This window comes from Ailuropoda melanoleuca, chromosome 4 (genome assembly GCF_002007445.2).
Source record: "Ailuropoda melanoleuca isolate Jingjing chromosome 4, ASM200744v2, whole genome shotgun sequence".
Classification (NCBI taxonomy): Eukaryota; Metazoa; Chordata; class Mammalia; order Carnivora; family Ursidae; genus Ailuropoda; species Ailuropoda melanoleuca.
Window position 1 is genome coordinate 79,741,940 of NC_048221.1, and position 19,856 is coordinate 79,761,795.

Below are 19,856 nucleotides of genomic sequence, written 5' to 3' on the forward strand. Positions count from 1 at the left end.
GAGAAAAATCTTTTAGCAATTCTGTCACACTTTATGATTATGCCTTTAAGATGAAAATACTACATTTTGTTCTCCCAAGTCCAGCACGTCTTATCCTTAACTGGGGGGGGGGGTTATTCTAAATACTTACTTAGCCATAGCATCTTTAACATTCTTATTCGCAAGTCCTAGATAATGATCTATCTGCACCTGAAAGAGAGGTATAAAGAAGTCACTAGAAAATTAACATTGCTAAGGAATCTTGTTAACCATTACTACGTTCCAGCAAATTAAAGGCTTAATAAAGGCTTAAAAAACCACATTTTTCATTTTTATAAGGCTTTGGAAACTGGCACTGATAGATTTGTTTTTACCTAATACGGTGGGGCTTGCATTCTGAAAGCTACAGTTAAGAAATTACCTGATGCCGTTCATAAATAACAGGAACGCTGAAGAGTGAAATCAGAGCTGAAAAAGGAAATACACAACCTTTACAATAGACCGGTATGATTTAGGGAGCAAACACTGAAACGACACCTAACTGGTAAACTCGTCAGTCGGGCAGTGTTCCTAATGAATGAATAAATACCCAAGGTTCTCCTGGAGGCACCTGCTGGTGGGGAGCCACTCAAGGGGAATGCAGGAACGAACCAAGGGATGCCGCGGGAACGATTCCTAGCTTAAAATCCTGTCCCACAGACCTTATACAGGTAACCCCCAGTAGTCTGGTTTATGACTGCACCCTCAGGTGAGGCCAGCACCCATCTGTTTGTCACTGTGAACTGGAGCATTCTTCAGGAACTAAAGTAGCAATTCAATATACAATATCAGTGTCAGCAAGTTATTTGAAGAGCTCACAACCTCAAACATCTTCCCTACAATATAACAATTTTCTCCACTAAAACGTCTCTACGCTGCTGCACACAATCTCTTATTGTGCTGTTTTTCCTTCAAATCGTTTTGGAGACTTACCCAAAATCAGTAGTGTCAGACCATTGAACAAGGCACCAACGTAGGTAAATACCCACATCAACACCGCAAACTGTAAGAAAATAACATTAGCCTATTAAAAGCAATTCACACAAAGCGGAAGCTTTCAAACAGATGCATCCCATCTAAATGCCAACATACCAAAGGCATAATCGTTGAAGACTTGGTGAAGTAATAGGACATTTCACCTGTAAGTCACCAGTCTCAATTCGAAATTTCAGAATCCTAATTAAGATAGATTTGATTCATTTTCTCTGGACTATACTACACCAAGTAGTTGACTGTTTTCTCTGAGACCAGAGAACGTGCCAAAGATACACCTTACCTCTTCAACTCTGATCTAGCACTTAGCTTTTAAATGGGAAGCCTGAAAAGGTATGAGAATTCACTATTAAACCTGATTTTAAAGCACTAACAAGTATTTCAAGATCCACGTGAGCTGAATGATTCCGACACTAAAACCTCAGCTGAATAAGCCAGAATGGGGTGGGGAATATTTATGATCAGAGAGAAGGGGTTTCAGGTACCAATTTTTAATTTCTAATATTTTATGAAGGATCAGAGGCGTTGTCTGTACAGTGATACGTGTTTTAATAGTTAACCCTGAAAACGAGGATGCCTCAAACTTGTATACCTGTTAATAAAACTGACCATTAATATTCTTTAAGCCACTGCCTTCTGTATTTATTTAACAAACACCAATATAGTTCTTACTATATTAGGGCTAGGCACTGTGTTAAATGCTTTACAAATATTAACTCATTTATTCCTCTTAACAACCTGGTGAGGCAGGCACTGTTATTACCCCAGCAGACGCAGACAAGAACAGAGAGGTTTGATAACCACGCCTGAGGTCAGCTTTCACTGTTCCCTCAAGGGGCGCGGAACTGCAGGGAACTAACCAAATTCTCCTACTTCAGCAGTCATGGTCTTAAAAATCCATAGACTTTTTTTAACTATCAAAGAAAGCAGCTAGGGAAAGGCTGTTCTAAAAAGGGATTTCATTTTGATAAGTCCTTTATTTCCTCCGCATACCTTGTTCATGAAAGGTTGGACAAGAAGATTTCAGAGTTTTCTTCTAGTTCTAAAATTTGGTTGACCTCATATAGTACAGACTCGATGACATGTTCTCAGCAGTTCTTGGAAGACTTAAAATCAGTCTGGATTTTATTCTTATTAATCAGTAATTCCTTAGCTTTCTATTAAAGGCCTTCATGTGTCTGGCATTAGCTCTGCCCTAATTAGTAGGTAACACAATGCCACCAGCTATAGTGATCAGTCAGGTACAGGCAACACGGTATCAATGAAAAGGCGCGTGGAGTCAGCACCTCCATCTCCTAAAGCAGCGATCAGCAGACCTCTCCGATCAAGACAGTAAGATAATAACCATGTTTGGTTTTACGGGGCACAAATGGGCTCTCATATATCCTTTGAATGTTGTCTCTGAAAATTTTTTGAAAATTATCCATTAAAAAATTTAAAAGCCATTCTTAGCGGCTACACCAAAACAGGCCATGAGCCAGGCAGTCGTTTGCAGACCCCTGAACTAAAGCATATATTCATTCCTCCATTTATTCATTCTTTCAATAAAATCTATCATGAGCTCAGTACCAAGCAGTAATTAAGGTGTTCACACTCTAATAAGCAATTTACTGCAGGTTAGGACCACACTTGGGATCCCTCCACCAACTGTCAGTTCTACAAATAGCAACCTCTGGTTACTCCTACAACTGTATTTAACTACTGTTCAAGTGACAAATGTCAAGCATTCCTAACACCTGCCAGCTGAAAATCAAAAATTAAATGCTGCCCTGGTCTCAGCAATTGCTATGGTAGAAAGGTTTGAAGCATGACTCCAGTTAGCAAGCCTTTTCCTTCTCAGTTTTACAGACTCCTACTGCAGAAGCTAATCATAACTTCTACGCTTAAGCAAGTTTGCTCTAGAACATTTCACATTTTCATCCCTCACCACAAGTCTACAGGGAAAAGCGTCAACCTTCCACATTGTAGAAGAAATTGCTTTAGCCATAAGGATACCTCTGTCATGTCAGAATCCAGATACCAACAAACACAAAATCAAAAGTCCTAATTCAGTCATTAAGTCACCAACAAGGCTGACTCCAAATCCACAAGGAGAGAGGCCCAAGCCCATCTAAGGGACTCAAATGTCACTGCACTTGCCTCTTGAAGAACACTCTTCCTAAAAGCCACACTACCCAAAGGCAAAGAAAGGAACAGCAGAAAGACTAACTGTCTGTGGGACCAGGCAGGTCCCTAAATGCACGAAGGAGCCTAAGGACTGAGGCAGACAGACCTACACGTTCTCCCTCTCTCAGAGGCATGCACACCTCAGCTCCAGACTGTTGCCAGGCAAGTATTCCAGGCCAATGTGGCCAAAATGTCCCATTTTAAGAGAAAAACCAGAAATTCACGTTTTTATGTGTTATCATAGAATTTTTAAATATTGCGATCTGGAGAAGATTTAACACTTCAGGGGCCCAAAATAAAAATGCTAGGTAAGGTTTTCCAGAGAATACAGCATGAGAAGAGAAAGGACATGCATCTAGCAACTGACAATTACTGGAACTGTTATATAATAAAAGCAATATTTTTTTTTTGCAAATATATTAGGCCAGTGAATCTCATCACAATGCCAGAAGTGCTATTATTCTCCCTGTAGAAGAGCAAACCAAGGCAAATAACAATTAAGCAAGTTGCCAGACCAGAGGTCACAGTGATCTCAGGTTTATCTGACTCCAGAATCAGTCTGCTCTGCTCTACTGTACAATCACCTACAAAGTAACCATTACTAATGGGAATTTGTCACCAATGTGCATGCTATCATAAAGAGGCAAAGAATAGGTCCATAAACACTTTAAGAAACAAAACAGGCAACTTGCATTTTGGACCTACAAATTCTATGCTAGACCATGGCAACTATTCTGTGCCATTATAGCCAATGCATATATTAACATGGAAATCAGAGCTCATCTCTCTTTGGGCAGTAACGAGAGAGGAGGAAAAAGGACCAAAGCACGATGAAGGTCTAATAAATAAAGTGAGCAAGGGCCATGTCTTCTTGTCCTTTTGTCCTAGGGGAACAGGAATTAAACTTAACTGTGTATTCATTAAAAAGCTCTGCAGATTTTTATTAGATAATGTCTCAACAACCGGGGAACATTTGTAAGGAAACTGGAGGAAGAATGCATAACAGAATTTCAGACACTCTGGCAATTCTGACATTTTCAAACTTTTCCTGCATTTTTAAACTAAAAATTCTTTGCCCTTTTCTGAAATCTTCAGCCCCATTCATTAGTGTCGCTTTGATCGCCTACATGTTCCCTAGCCCATTTCCCTTCTAATTTTTCTGTGAGCCGGAGAAAGCAGAAACTGTCAAAATGTGTATGTTAATAACCACATAAGAGCCCAGGGGCTAGATTTAATGTTGTTCTGGGTCAGCTATTTCTGGAGTTCAGACCTTTTTTGGCTCACTTTCAGATTTAAGATTGTATTCTGGAGCATCATGATTGCCTGATGTGCAGGCAACTATTGCTAGAAATTTTCTTATAATTTTAACACATATTTTCACTGAAAGTCACAGAACTACAGTCATACCGAATCTAGTCTTCACCACCCAAAGCTGTATTACAGAAAAATAAGAACCTCTGCCTAAAACACCTGGTCTGGGTATCTGATAAATAAAGTTATCAGTTTTTTTTCTTGAGATTTGAGGTTTCAAAAGGCAGGATCCCTCTAATCAAACCTGGAGCCTTATTCAAGAAGCTCCAAGCTGAGCCCAGCAGGGACTGTCATATGCCTTTCTTTTACAGTGGGGGTGGTGGTGAGTGGGAGGTGGGAGTCGGGGGAAAATATACCCTGGGGTTTATAGCTTAATGCCACAACTTTTAAAAACAGTGACTCTCCTGGCAGTATCCCCAGAAAAGTTAAATCACAATTTTAGGAGAAGGGACCCCCCTCCTTCCTTCTCTTTCTCCCTTTACAGTTTATTAGATGGATCCAGTGTTCAGCCAAGACAGAGAACCACTGTTTTAAAATGAACCCTATCAAAGATCCCTTACACAGAAGATCAATCACAGAAACAGAAACCTTAACTAGGCGTCTAAATATGCTCAACTACAGTATACTAGTTTTCTGCTACTCACGGGTATTATTTAAAACAAGGTTAACAGATATCAGTGGGTTAAAGTTATCCTGCCTCTTTCTGACTTCTCAGAGACTAACAAAGTACAGACCCTCCAAGAAAAGGCTCTATAACATGGCTTTTGCAACTTAATTTTCCTAGAGGACACTCCTCCTTTCCTCTCCTCTCCTCTCCTTTCCTTCATTCTCCTCCCCCCACCTGATGTCTGGCACTCAGTGGAACAAACCCACTTTAAGAAATAGAACCTTTAGGGGCGCCTGGGTGGTACAGCGGTTAAGCGTCTGCCTTCGGCTCAGGGCGTGATCCCGGCGTTATGGGATCGACCCACATCAGGCTCCTCCGCTATGAGCCTGCTTCTTCCTCTCCCACTCCCCCTGCTTGTGTTCCCTCTCTCACTGGCTGTCTCTGTCTCTGTCAAATAAATAATAAAATCTTTAAAAAAAAAAAAAAAAAGAAATAGAACCTTTAAAACAAATCCTGAGGATTGGACAAAACATTGGGCTGCAGTGAAATTTTATACTAATATTTGAAATAAGTTCTACCGAATGGAATTAGAACTATTTTGTCAGTGCTTCTGCCCATATCTGACTAAAATTAATCTTTCGGGAAATGTATCGTTGCTCCATCTGTGGACACCCGAATCCTTCCTAGGGCTTAGGAGCTTGTCGTTAATTGCAAAGGAGCAAAACAAATGGAGCCTTTACTTAAGAATTTAAAAGGAGAAATCTGTAAAACATGTCTTATTTGTCCAAGTCAACCACCAAAAGGAGACTTAGGCCAGACAAGGCGATAAACATCACGCTACATCATGGCTTTTTCGGCAGGCCTGATGCCTCAGGAACCTTGGAGTTCGGTTATTTATTTTTTTAAATCACTTTATGTGATTTTTTAAAATCACTGTAAAAAAAAAAAAAAAGTAATGAGCAAGAAGAAAGAGTTTCACATGCTAAGAATAGTGGCTCTAAAATTTTCACTTTCTGAGGAAGAAGGTTTCAAATAGAAGTAGTGGTAACCGTGACCCAGAATCTAGAAATGCAGCTTATATAAACGTGAGGGCACCAAATTTATGAAGACCGCGAGTTATACAGAAACCTCTTTCAAATTTTTGTTTAAAAGCTATTGTTTTAAATACACCACAGAACTTGATACCATGTGTTTTCTACATTTACAAACTTATAAGACTCCACTGCATTTTCTTGAATTTAGGGTGGTATCCATTTTCCTAATGACGAATCATACAAAATCAAACTAATTCCAGTTAGAAGCTCGTTATTGTAAGTTTTTTAAAATTCACTGTTATTTAACAAATTCATCTGGAAACTGGAGACACCGGGGCTGTTTATTAGCAAACTTTCAACAGATTGAGACTCTAAATATAAGGAAATAAATCAGTCTAAAAGGGCAAACCGATTTCTTCTTTACATTGAAAAAGTAAAGAACAAACTGAAAAAAATCTTTTTTTTTGCTTGCTTTAGGGAGAATCTATCGCTCTACTGGCTGCTGTGGCTAAAAGGCAAAAAGTAAAAGAAGTCAGAAGGAAATAATTTTCTTTCAAAAAAAACAAAAACAAAAAACACAACACTGTATATACAAAAACCGGGGGGAATAAGAGTGGTAAATGCTTAAGGAACTATCTATAGAAAGGGAATACTAAGTCATTTTTCTGAAGAGTCAAGAGTGTTAAGATTTTTGTTAGCTTTTTTCAATGAGACATTTTAAGCAAGCACCCTGTGTTTCTGTAATACCCTTATCCGGTAGAAACAAACAGATGGAATCTGTACTACTTACACACAATGACATTAAGATTTAATTTTAATTAAAGGGGGTCAAAAGGTAAAAAAGAAAAAGTGTATTGACTTTGGAGGCACCCTCAGTAGCCCAGGACAGAAAGAAAAAAGAAAAGGTTTAACTAAAGTCTCCCAAGCAAAAGAACTACCAGGTTTCTCAAGGAAGACACTCGGTGTATCTTATCAGAATGCGCAGCTGAATTACCAAGTGCTTACCATCACCATTGCATAGGGAGAAAAAGACATAGCCTGCCTTATTCTTCTGCTTCCACAGATTTTGAGACCTAAATGCAAAGTTCATTCTATGTGTTAATATGCCGAGGCACCTGTTACTTATCTGGAGCCCCGAAAGAACCACCACGTGCGGAAGTCACCAAGCAGCTTTCCCTGAGCTCTGGGAAAAACACTGCTCAGGAAAACCACTCAAATAAGTTTTCTTTTCAGAAGTACTGCTGATCCATAAGGAGACAGAGTAGTCAAATATAATTCTAATGCAAGTCTTTTTTTCCCCCAATATTAAGAAAAAAGGATGTTTTTAAAAAATAAGAAAATTTCATAAAAATTAAGTGTCTCAGGAAGTAAATCTGCCTCATTATGTGCTTACATCTGTTACTCCAGAGTCACATATGTCAAAGTCACTCAAGGCAAAAGCTTACCAAGTTCAGTTTTTCTCATTTATGCTAGTTTCATCATGAATAACATACCTGCTTTAAAAAATAAAAAAAAAAACCCTGAGCATCTAAGGTAATTTTCAAAAGAAATTAAAAATGGAGATTTAACAGTGAAATGAAATTCTTCATCTTAGAGGAGTAATTTATTCATAAAACTTCCTCATCCTTTTTTCAACTATCTGTGCAAAACAGATTTAAAAGATATTTATAGTGTATTTAATCAGGCCTTCTCTAACATTTTCATGCTCCTCTAGTCCTTGCCAAGTATTTCCACATGTAACTGTGTACACACAGGACTGTATATACAGGATGATAAAATCTGAAAGAACAAAAAAGGTTTTTTTGTGTTTTTTTTGTTTTGTTTTGTTTTTACTAAGACATGTGGAGACTTGCTAAAACCTGTAAAAACGGGAACATACCAAATCATTCCCAGATCAATTTGTTTTGTTTTTAAACAAATTTCTTCAAGACGCCTCTGCTCTTAAGAAGAGTATTGCAGACACACTGAGCTGCCTGCATGGCTACACTGTGCAAACATGAAGGATGACTTCGGGCCTACACCAGTTGCAATTTTTATTAAGTCTATAAAAATAATGACTCTCTCCTCTATCAAGCTTCATGATGCTTTTGTTTGAAGCTCTATCACTATTTATAGTGTGTCTTCTCAACCAATTCCCACCCACGAACACTTCATCTAAAACTGTACTAGTGTCTTCTCGATGATTTTTCACACATGTTCTACCCCAGCTGTCAAGCTATAATATAGCAAATACCACTTCAGTGAATAGGGACCGGTTCTTCTAGCACCCATATGTACAAGGTTCTATTTCATTTACTCCACAGTATTTTTATTTGTTCCCTTTGAAACTAATCAAACATCCCAAATAACATAGCTATGATCTTTTATTTACAGACTGACATATTTTCAAAGAACTACTATAGAATGTCACTAAATGCAAGCACTCTTTACAAGAAAAAGATATTAATAAAAGGAAACTAAGTTTTTTTCTTTTTTTAAGATTTTATTTACTTAGAGAGAGTGAGCGAACATGAGAGGGCAGAGCAGAGGGAGAGGAAGAAGCAGGCTCCCCACTGGGCAGGAAGCCCAATGTGGGGCTCGATCCCAGGACTCTGGGATCATGACCTGAGCCGGAGGCAGATGCTTAACTGACTGAGCCACCCAGGCGTCCCCTAAATTATTTTCCATTAATGTTATTTATAAGTAACTGAGATTCTGGGTTGTAAGCTGAGGGAAGGACACAGCTGAAAATAATACCCATCTACCAGCTTATTAAGGCTAAAATGTTTGTTAAAAGCATTGAGCATTTAAATGTATTCTGACCAGTTCAGAAATTGCTTCACTGAGTTTAAAGGCCCAATCATCATAGGCTAGGATATCCCTATGCAAACTAGTACATAGCTCTAGTGAACGAAAAATTCTAAGTACTATCATAGTACATTTCTACCCAGGCTTAGACTGGAAATGAGTCTGTCTTAAGCAGAGTCACAGGCAATAACACACAAAACACAAATGGTAAGTTCTATGTAAAAAACTAAAGTCCCAGTGCTTGGAGCTCATGTTAGAAGTTGGTTTAGTGCTTGCTTTGAGTCAGTGAACTTTGGGGAAATTTATTTGCAAGGTAAGACCCTAACAGCTGCTATAGCAAGATCCAAAAACTGAAGAAAGACTGCCAACAATTACCAACTGAAGATTAGTTGAGGTGTTTCCAAGTATTAAAGCTTTTCCAGAATAAAAATTCTAAGAGTCTAAGATATGAAATAGCTTATGTGTGTATATGAATCAAACATAAGCTAAGAAATTAAGTACCAGACCCTAAAAGAAAGGCAAACAGATTAAATCACACCTAGTATCAACTATTAGGTAATATTCATTCCTACACTGAAAATTCCCTTTAATTTTCTCACTTTTTCCTTTTTGTTGCATTTTTTAAAATTTAGTTTTTAATTCCAGTATAGTTAACATACAGTGTTACATTAGTTTCAGGTGTACAATACAGTTTCAACAATTCTATACATGACTCAGTGATCATGATGATAAGTGTATAATCTTCGGACTTCTAATCTTTGTGATCTGCAAAAGTATGACTTTATAACTTATTTTCCTTTAAAAAGGAATAGTACTTTCCTCCATTTTAAATATTTGATGGGATTCTGATTTTTGACATAAATTTACAGTAACATTTCACTACATCTCTGTCACTTCCTTTAATATAGAAAAGTAGAATTTTACATTCCATTCTTTTGATATTAAATTATGGGTATATCAAAAATGAAAAGCAAATAAGCTTACCTTCAGAGAATCAACTAAATCATCAACTAAAAAGAGGCGTCTGAGTTCTTTTATTGTGCAGTTCACATGACCGAGAGCAGAATTACTGTATTTCTGAACCAACTCCTCAGATATAGCGACTTCCGATTCCAAATATGCCCTGGAAAACAAAACACATCCTGTCACTGATCAGAGTGACTGTCCTTGGGTGTCTGTCAATCAGCAATTATGTATCTGTAAAACAAGACATTAATAAAACATTTTACTATAAAAACCTACTGTTTCCAAATTAAGCACAATGTAAAAATTCACCAATCAATGCATATTTCATTGACATGCACAGGGTCAGCTGATGAGCACAGAAAAAATCATTTGCTTTGAAGTCAGACTGATCTGGGCTTGATCTCAAGCTCTGCTACGTACTTGTCTGTGTAACTTCAAAGTGACCGTGACAAGGATTCACAAGCAGGCACAAAGAAGCACTCACTAAATGGTAGTTTATTATGGATTTGGTTTTTTTTCTTCAAGTTGACATTATGCTGTCTCATTAGATTTTCCTAGCAAAGATCCTATTTGTTCCCCAATACTACAATCTCTCAGCCTAACTTTTAGGGGAAACTGCCCAATATGTCAAGGCCCAGACTGTGAAATGGCTGCCAAAAGTATGGGGCTAATGTTAGTAAAACATGAAAGTTACCATCCATGTAGATGCACTAATCTATACTAAGACAGCTGGAATCGTTCTATTTAAGAAAACAACTGTAATGAAGAAGAAAAGTCATCTGCAGGAATGCAAGGAACTGTTTCATTAGTTACTGTTTCAAAGAAGCCATTTTTTTTTTAAAGATTTTATTTATTTATTTGACAGAGATAGAGACAGCCAGCGAGAGAGGGAACACAAGCAGGGGGAGTGGGAGAGGAAGAAGCAGGCTCATAGCGGAGGAGCCTGATGTGGGGCTCGATCCCATAACGCTGGGATCACGCCCTGAGCCGAAGGCAGACGCTTAACCGCTGTACCACCCAGGCACCCCAGAAGCCATTTTATCTTGGTAGCGTAGAAACAATCCAGAAATACTAAGCATACGTTTTTATCTCTGGGAAGTAGCTCCTTATAACCTAGTCTCTCTTCATCACTGCCCGATATTGGTGGACACTAGTTACTCACACTGGAAAGAACAGCCCTCTCATAACTCCCTGTCCCATAGTTTACTTCTGTCATATGTCCCAAATATGTCTCTTCATTTTCACTTACTATGTTATCTCTCGAGTTTGAGTATTCATTGTTTAAAAACTGGAACATTCTGGGGCACCTGGGTGGCACAGCGGTTAAGCGTCTGCCTTCAGCTCAGGGCATGATCCTGGCGTTATGGGATCGAGCCCCACGTCAGGCTCCTCTGCTATGAGGCCTGCTTCTTCCTCTCCCTCTCCCCCTGTTTGTGTTCCCTCTCTCGCTGGCTGTCTCTATCTCTGTCAAATGAATAAATAAATAAATAAATCTTTAAAAAAAAAAAAAACTGGAACATTCTGTCTCCAAACCAATCGCCAATCTGTCTGCATCCTAATCCATTCCTTCAGCCAATGCCACGTTAGTTTTATTTAAGCTATCCTAGATAGTGCTACTTAGACTGAACTCAGGTAGGAGTTAGAAGACCTGCTACTATCTAGCTGTGTGACCCCACAGCCATTTGACTTCTCAGGGTCACGGTTCCCACTCCATAAAATTAGAGAAACAGACCTTCTTAAATCTCTTCAGGTTCAAACATTCTGTGATTCTATGGTTCCAACTTTTCCACCAGAGCCCTCCACAATCTTTCCAACCTGACTTCTCACTACTCAAGCCAAATATGAGCCATTCATCAAACATTTTTTAATCTTACTGCCTTTGTTCATCACACTGTTTTCCCAATCCACAATGCTCTCCTCTCACCTCTGTAGTAATAGCATATCCTCTCAGCCCATCTCAACTCCCACCCATATATGAACCTCCTGGCTCTTTCTTCCCTGAGACCCTATTATGCAATTCTAACAATGCTTTCTGTTGTAGTATTATTATAGCATTGACCATATCCAGTCCTGGAATATGGACATGTGTACACCTGCATATCTTTCCTATGAAAGTACAAACTCTTAAAAACCAGGAATGTATCTTTACTATGAAGGCACAGCACTAAGACAATTATTATTGATTAACCAGCACATATCAAGTTATTACCAAGTCAAAAAAAGATCAAAGAGTCACATCTACCCTTAAATCAGCAATAATTTATTTGTGCAGCTTTGAGAAACACGGAGCTGACATAACTTTAAGTTGGTATTCTGCTGCTTTATACCACTGCTTTTGTTCTTGCTGAAGACAAGACGCCTGGCCAGCAGGCACAAGTGGCACTCTCCATCAATAAACTCCTGGGGATATTTACATTCATTCAACTGGCACGTATGTGATATTGACGCGATGCCAGCAGTGCCAGCACTTTTTTCCAGTGACCGGAGGTGTTAGGTAGAGACTGTATGGTACCACCATTAGTAGCGTGACTGGGAGAACTTGGAAAAACTATCCAACAGGGTAAAACTGCCATGCTGACTGAATTTATAATGACTCTTAAAAAGGCCTCTGAATGAAAGATAGAGTGTTTCTCAAGAAATAAGGAATAAGAGAATCACTAGATTTTTTTTCTCAATGTTTTCTTTAAAATAAAAAAAAGTCTAAAATTTATTGTTTAGATAATATAGAAGTTTTAGCTTGACAATATTTTTATATATTTCAATTTATCTAATTAAAAATCATATTCTTCTATGATTTTGGCATGATATAGCTCTGCCATTCTGAAGCCACAATTTCAAGTTACTGAACTGCAAGTATGTTTCCCTCTCTGCGGAATGGAATAATACCATCTGTCTCATTGAGTTGTTACGAAAATAAGTCTGTACGTAAAAGGCCAAGGACATACAGAGCCATTCATAAATGTTGGTCTCCCTCCCAAACTTATGTAGCATCATTACTTCATCAATATGAAGAGAGAGCTGGAGCAAAACAAATAACCAATCTTCACAATACGCAAAATAATTTAGTAGATCTCTTCCTGTAAAGTCTGAAAGTCAGTTTACATTTACCCATTAATATCAACTAGATAATGTTCTCGGTAGTTACATACTCATTCATATACAAAATAATTACAGAACATTTCAAAGCCATACTTAGTGCAACAGGAAATGAATCCTCAGATCATTTGGAGCCAGTGTTAGGGAAACCTTCTTCAAAAAGTTACATCTTGAAATCAAACACAGAACTAAATAAAATGTGTAATAGATTAGGTCATCTGAGAAGCTAAAAAGGCAGCGTGAATGGGCACAAAACCCTAGAATGGATGAATGAGAGACAAGATAAAGATATTTGGACTTGATTCTATAGTGAACAGAAAGCCCATATGCCTAAAAATATACTAAAAGTAATATCTGAGGAAAATCTGACAACATCTATAAAAGCTGAAGTAAACCAAGGTAACCAGAACCCAATTTGGTAACAAGTGAAGTCCAGCCAGAGTAGACAAACTTTTTCTGTAAAGGGCGAAGAGAAAGCATTTTAGGCTTTGAAGTCCATATAGTCTCTGACACAACTACTTAACTCTGCTATTACAGCATGATGAAAACAGCTAAATGACTGAGTATGCCTGTGCTCTAATAAAACTTTATTTACAAAAGCAGGCAGCAGACTGGATTTTGCCCTGGCTATAGTTTATGGACTTGTGGTTTACACTGAGGAAGCAGGAGAAAACAACCCAACTTAGTTATCTTCCTTACGTGAGATGGAAACAAAGATAACATCAAAATTGGGAGCCTGAAATGAGGATAATAGTGGCGTTACTGATAGAAATTGGTAAGTCTGAGAAAAAACGTTCATTTACAAACATGCTAAGTTAGTGGTTGTCAGGGGCTGGGTGGGAAATAACTACCAATGGATAGGAAATGTCTTTTTGCTGTGATGAGACTATCTGGAGTTAGACGATGATGATCGTACAATTCTGAGAACATACTAAAAACCACTGAATTTTATAAAACATGAATTATATCTCCATTTTTTAAAACTGGGGAAAAGACATGCCGAGTCTGAAGTCAGGGCAGAAGACCCAAACTGCGGTATGTCCCATTACCAATTAGATATATGATGTGAGTGTACTCTAAAAGTAAGGGCAGAAGATGGTTTGGAGACTGAGGAGTGGCCATATAGACGCTCGTCAAAGGATAACAAGACAATACAAAAGTATGCCTTAGGGAACAAGAAGACGAAATTAGAGAAGGAAGGGCGAGAGTACACAGAGGCACAAGACAGCATTACAGAAAAAACATGCACGTACTAGTGGTAAGAAAGGTATTTCAAATATCAGCATAAAAAGTAAGCAATAAAGAAAACAGAACGTTCACCAATCTTAACCATGTTAAAAAGACATAGGTTCCATTAAAGGAAAATTAGATAATCAATACCTAGTTCTAATAAACATTACTAACACGTAGTAGAGTTAGGCTAACGACACACAAACCCAGTAAACCCAGTATTTTCCATCATGAGCCCATGAAATGACCTTAAATCTCAAAAATCTCAAAAGCAGATGCTTTTGCTATAGCTTTTTAGCAAAAATCTTTAAGCACTAAAAAAAGCATGCCTGTAACTCTACAGAATGAAGTCTTAATACTAATCCTGTTTATAGCATTGCCAACGTGTGCCTTGTTTTCCAGACATCTCACCTGAATGGGTGGCCTTCATCTGATTTCTGGATAGCTTGGATCACACCCTTATATATCCTAAAGCTGATAGTCACAGAGAGCAGGGCCAAGACAATGTAGGCCGTTACACTCACAATGCTGAATACTGTCAATGAAAGCAGCAGGAATAAGCTGGCACCAAACACTACTCCAGTCTTCTTAATGTCTCTCCAGTAGAGGAGGTCAACAACTAAAAATTAAAAAAGAAGAAATCTGAAATTAGAACATGATTTTATCCATTTGGATTTGGCACATTTATATTTGCTCCACCTACAAAAACAAAAAGACTTCTAAAGTAAAAGCAAAATCTAAAGTGTTACAAAAAGATTAACTTTGTAAGCTGCATTTGAAACCCATTCTAAGTTGTAAATTAGTATCATACCTGCATCTATTTACCATAAATTTTCCTCATGCAAATCTGTTTCATGTCCAAATCAGTCTGGCTATACAAAATTGTTCAATCTCTCAAACCCAGTAGAGCAGGCTTACAATCCAAAACAAGTTTTCTTAAAAATCATCTTGAGGGCTTTCAACTTTGCTCATTGCATGATATAAATACAAATAATAGGAAAAAATCTTAATACACACTCACTAAAATGATACTTAAATGATGTAAAAACATATTTATTTGTAGAAAAATCACTAATTCAAAAAAATGTTAAGAAATAAAACTATGAAAAACTACACATAGAGGAGTTCTACAGCTCTGCTTTTAAGAGATCACTCCTCGAGAAACATAATGAAATTGTAACCTAACTTGGCTATCATTAAAACAAAAATGCCCTACAAAGCCAAAGACAAAGGGAAACAGCCTTTAGATTACCTGAAAAGCTACTTCTCTTTGAGAGCAGATAAATACAATGCTTTCATAAAAATGTAGGTGTCAAAGAAAAAGAGATAAACTAAATGTGTTACACTGTTATATAATGTTTATTAATAGCAAGTAGTCAGACAAAGCCAAACTTAGCCAAGTTTGCTCTTGGCCTATGGTGACAGAGCCACTGTGGGGATCAAATAACCATAGGCCTGCGGTCTTAAGGTTGGGCTATGTACAACACACAAAGAATTCTGCAGTGTGCCAAAGGGTTCTTGAATTCACAGGCTAAACATAATTTGTCTCTCTCTGGATTGTCAACAACTGGGTGATGGGAGGGATCTTACAGTAAGTAACATAAATATGGGCATATTCTTGAGTACAGTCTTAAATACCTGTTAATTTTTAAGATAAAGACGGTAACAAAGAAAAACCACATTTCCAGGAGCTGCTTTGGTCTTGAGGTTCTCTAAGGTATGTAACTTTCCCTTACTGTTAGGGGTACTTCCATGGGGAAAGCTATGTATGTGAAATATAACATGTTAGATATCATTTTGAAGCCCTCAATTCCTGTTAGTATTTATCATGAATACTGATTAAGGTATTTTAAATGCCAGTCACAGTGTCTGACACATAGCAGGGGCTCAACATTTATTATGTGTAGGAAACACTTATTCTATTCCCCTATGATATGATTTAAATGAATTTAACATTATATAATTTACAACTTTGTGGTCAAACTTTTATTTCAATTCTTTATTCACATTTTCCCCCATCTCAAGTACGTTCCAACCTTGCCTAAAACATCTGCCTTAGTTTTGTTCTGTTCAACTAGTTTCTACTATTGTACAAATACAGTAGCACAACTGAGAAATAACCAGAACTTGAAGCAGTGTATCTATGCTATTAAAATGACATCATGAATAACATCACTGAAAGAGACAGCAAGCAATGCTAATAGTTTTGTGACATTCAGCAAACATTTATTGAGCTGATACCATTCAAAGAAGCTCAACCTAGTAGAATGAAAAACCTGAAAATGGGGGTGTGGACTTTTCTTTAAAGCCCTGTCCAACTCTAAAACTTTACAATTCTAGGAAGACAGTAAGACACATAAAAACAATGACCAAAAAAAATTATAAAATAACTGTTGCACCATCATGAGAATTCAGAAAAAGAAAAAAACTGGAGGAAACCTTTAAAGACTGTGAAAACGACAGAAGTTGAGCTGGGTCCTACAGAATGGGTATATCTAGAAAATGTAAAGATACAGGCCTCATTATGAGTCTCCACTAGCAATGGTTCTCATAATTAATGTAGTTTTGTTTGTTTTTTTAAACAGGGTACCTGAGAGGGTGGGGGAAGCAATGATAAAGATTGCTCTTGGTAACATAATTCTTTCCTGTGAGGTTCCCCTGTGCCCCAAACAAAGCACTTAGATTCTGGTGCTGAATCGCCTACACTCCACAGCTGGCTCCATAATTTACCAACTATGTGACCTCAAGCAAGTCACTAAATTTCTCTGTACCTCAGTTTCTGCATCTATAGAATGTGTATAAATAGGAATGATCCTACTGAGATATTGTTGGGATTAAGTGAGAAAATGAATTAACAAAATTTTTCATTAATAAGATAACAAATATATTGCATTTAATACAGTGCACAGCATATAATAAATTCTTAATAAATGTCCTGGCTGTTATTTGTTGTTGTTACGAACACCATCATCATAGTCACTATCACCATTCTTATCGAGGCATTAAATATAAAGAAAAAAAAAATTTCAATCTCAAGATTAACTTGCAATAAATCGTATTGCTGTTATAAACATGTTACTTTAGAAGCCACGTGGAAAAGGATTTTCAAACTTATCTTTCACTAATACAGAACAAGCAGTTGATAACCTAGAAGAATTAGCAAGTAAAGTACACCTCACATTTTTACATGAACACATGTTGCTTTATAAAAATGTATGGTTCTCAAAGTGCTCCAAAACATTTATTAACCTTCAAAATCACTATTGGTAATAAGTTAAAATAAATGCAGATATTTTCACTATTCCTTACCATCATTAAAAACCATTCAATAAGACCTGATTATAAAAGAAATGACTTCAGACTTGAGATGTACAACATAAACGACTAACCTAATTACCTAACATCAGAGTTACTGTTTGGACACTTTCAGTAACTAGATAAGAATTATTTATAATGTCTATGATTTCTATATAGATATGGTAGAAGACATTACCATTGGCTGAGATTCAAGAGACCCACATCCTAGTACTGGCTCTGCAATTGTACAAGTCTGCATGAGGCTCCCAACTTCTCTGGATCTCAGTTTTATCATCAGTAATCAGGGCATTAGATAAATGATTTTTCTTTCCCCTTCAGAAACTAACACACAGTCAGTACAAAGATACACAATCAGTCCTGCATTCAAATTCCCAATCAGTGGATCTGTATTAATGAGATTTTATTGCTGCATTATCTGTGCCAAATATAAATTTTAAAATATCTCTTTGCTTTTTAGTTCTAGATTTTTTGAGGGGAGAAGGACTTAAATCATATCAGTCTTTTGAAATGAACCTTACTGAAAAACACTTTAAGTGTCAAACGTTATTAAAACCTTAGGAAAACAAAAATTCATATTCCTACCATTTTTCAAGCAATTATAGACTATACCATTATGGCCACAGTATGATAGAAGCTTAAAAGAAAAAAAAAAAAAAAGACTGAGAAGTAACACACCTTTTAAGCCTGACAGATGTTTCAGAAATCTTTTCCAGGTTGCTGATCAACATTCTCCACACCTCCATTTACTTCCTGAGTCAATATTTACCAGCTACTTCCATTGTGCCAAATACTGTTTATAGACTATATAACATTATCTCTTTCAATTATTGAAACCCTAAGAGGCCGGCTTTCAAAAAAGAAAGTAAGAACCAGCTCTTATATGACGGGACTCAGATCACTTAATTAGTAAGTGATAGAGCATGGATTTCAACACAGGCTTCCTATTGATAAAACTCATATGCCCCATGTATGATGCTAAATTGAAGGTTCAGCACGTTAATGTTCTTCAAAATGTCACACATTTGCATGCATAATGAATAGGCAGAGTGTTAGCAGATAATCACCATATGTAAGATGATTCACAAAGGCTAGGAAAATCAAGGTAAAACTAACAAGATAGGTTAATTATTGAAACACAAATTTTAATGTGAATACTTAACCCACAGTTAAATCCAAAAAGGAGGAAAAGAGCTCTATTCCATATACCTGAAGCTATTTTCCCATAGTTGAAAACTATAAATAATCAAGTGGTGAAAAAAAATCTTTTAAAAGCCAAGTGAATCTAATTAAATAAAATTGGAAAATATATCCATGCAAAAGAACACTATGTAGCCAGTTAGAATAGTGATGTAGATCTCTACTACCAAAGAAACATGTCCACACTGATAAATAAAAGCTAAATGTTACAAAAAGATTCATATAGTAAAATTTAAACAACTTAGGATAACCATGAAGTCTGAAAGGATATCTAGTAAACACAGTTTGTACCTCTGGGTAGTAGGGGTAACAGATGAGTTTAACTTGCTTCTTCATTTCTTTCTATGCCATTTGAAATTGTCTCCCGCCCTCCCTCATGGCAAACAGGAACTACTACAATACTTGAAAAAAATTCACCCCTTTCCATTTCTGTTCAATACCACTAAAGAGCCTTGTAACATGAGTCTGGTTTTCTCAATAGGTTTTCCTATGGTGAGGAGAATATAATGTATGCCAGCTTAATAAATATTTAGATCCAGGTGATAATTAAAATTTTAACAGTATATAACTAAGTTGGTAACTCTGGTACTTTGAGTTGAACCAACTCAATTTCCCCAAAGCTGATGATACGGGAATATCCATGTATAATGTCCAATAGTATTCAGTGATTATAGCCTAAAATAAATTTAACTACATGAGGGTACAGTAAACCCTAGCCTACTACTTTCTTTCCACCTACCATATGATTCCTAAGAATAAGGTCTTTTCAATAAATGGAAGAGCTCTGAGAATCACAAAGGTAAGCTACACATATTACATAAACATGTGCAAAAGCTGTACAAGAATTCTCAAAGCAGATTATCTTGAAAGCCTTGTTGAAACAAGCCATAGGAATGCTCTAGTAGAGCCACAGACCTTAAAGCACTGAAGAGGAATAAAGGGAAGAAGAACCAAGAGAGACAAGACAAATAGGTAACGGAAGTCATACACAAGACAAAATTAATATATGCCAAAACAGGAAGGTCTGAGAGGCCATCTATACTGTTACTAAAGTCATTGTGCAAAATACAGAAGGATTTCAGTATTTTTGAGTAAAGAAATTTTTAAAAGATTGTAAATGAAGCTGCAAAGAT

The 19,856-nt window shown here is 37.0% G+C and overlaps 1 protein-coding gene across 3 annotated transcripts in view; it reads right to left on the reverse strand.

Annotated features, from left to right (window-relative positions):
• The window catches only part of RTN4 (reticulon 4), a 72,237-nt gene that overhangs the window by 1,210 nt on the left and 51,171 nt on the right, over positions 1 to 19,856 (reverse strand). For all 3 annotated transcript variants that reach the window (XM_011237865.3, XM_019792852.2, XM_011237873.3), the window contains 5 exons: positions 14,620 to 14,827; positions 9,901 to 10,039; positions 952 to 1,021; positions 401 to 447; positions 131 to 189 (listed from right to left, as the gene is read on the reverse strand). In XM_011237865.3, the coding sequence (XP_011236167.2) occupies positions 131 to 189; positions 401 to 447; positions 952 to 1,021; positions 9,901 to 10,039; positions 14,620 to 14,827 (523 nt within the window). The remainder of the gene's footprint in view (positions 1 to 130; positions 190 to 400; positions 448 to 951; positions 1,022 to 9,900; positions 10,040 to 14,619; positions 14,828 to 19,856) is intronic.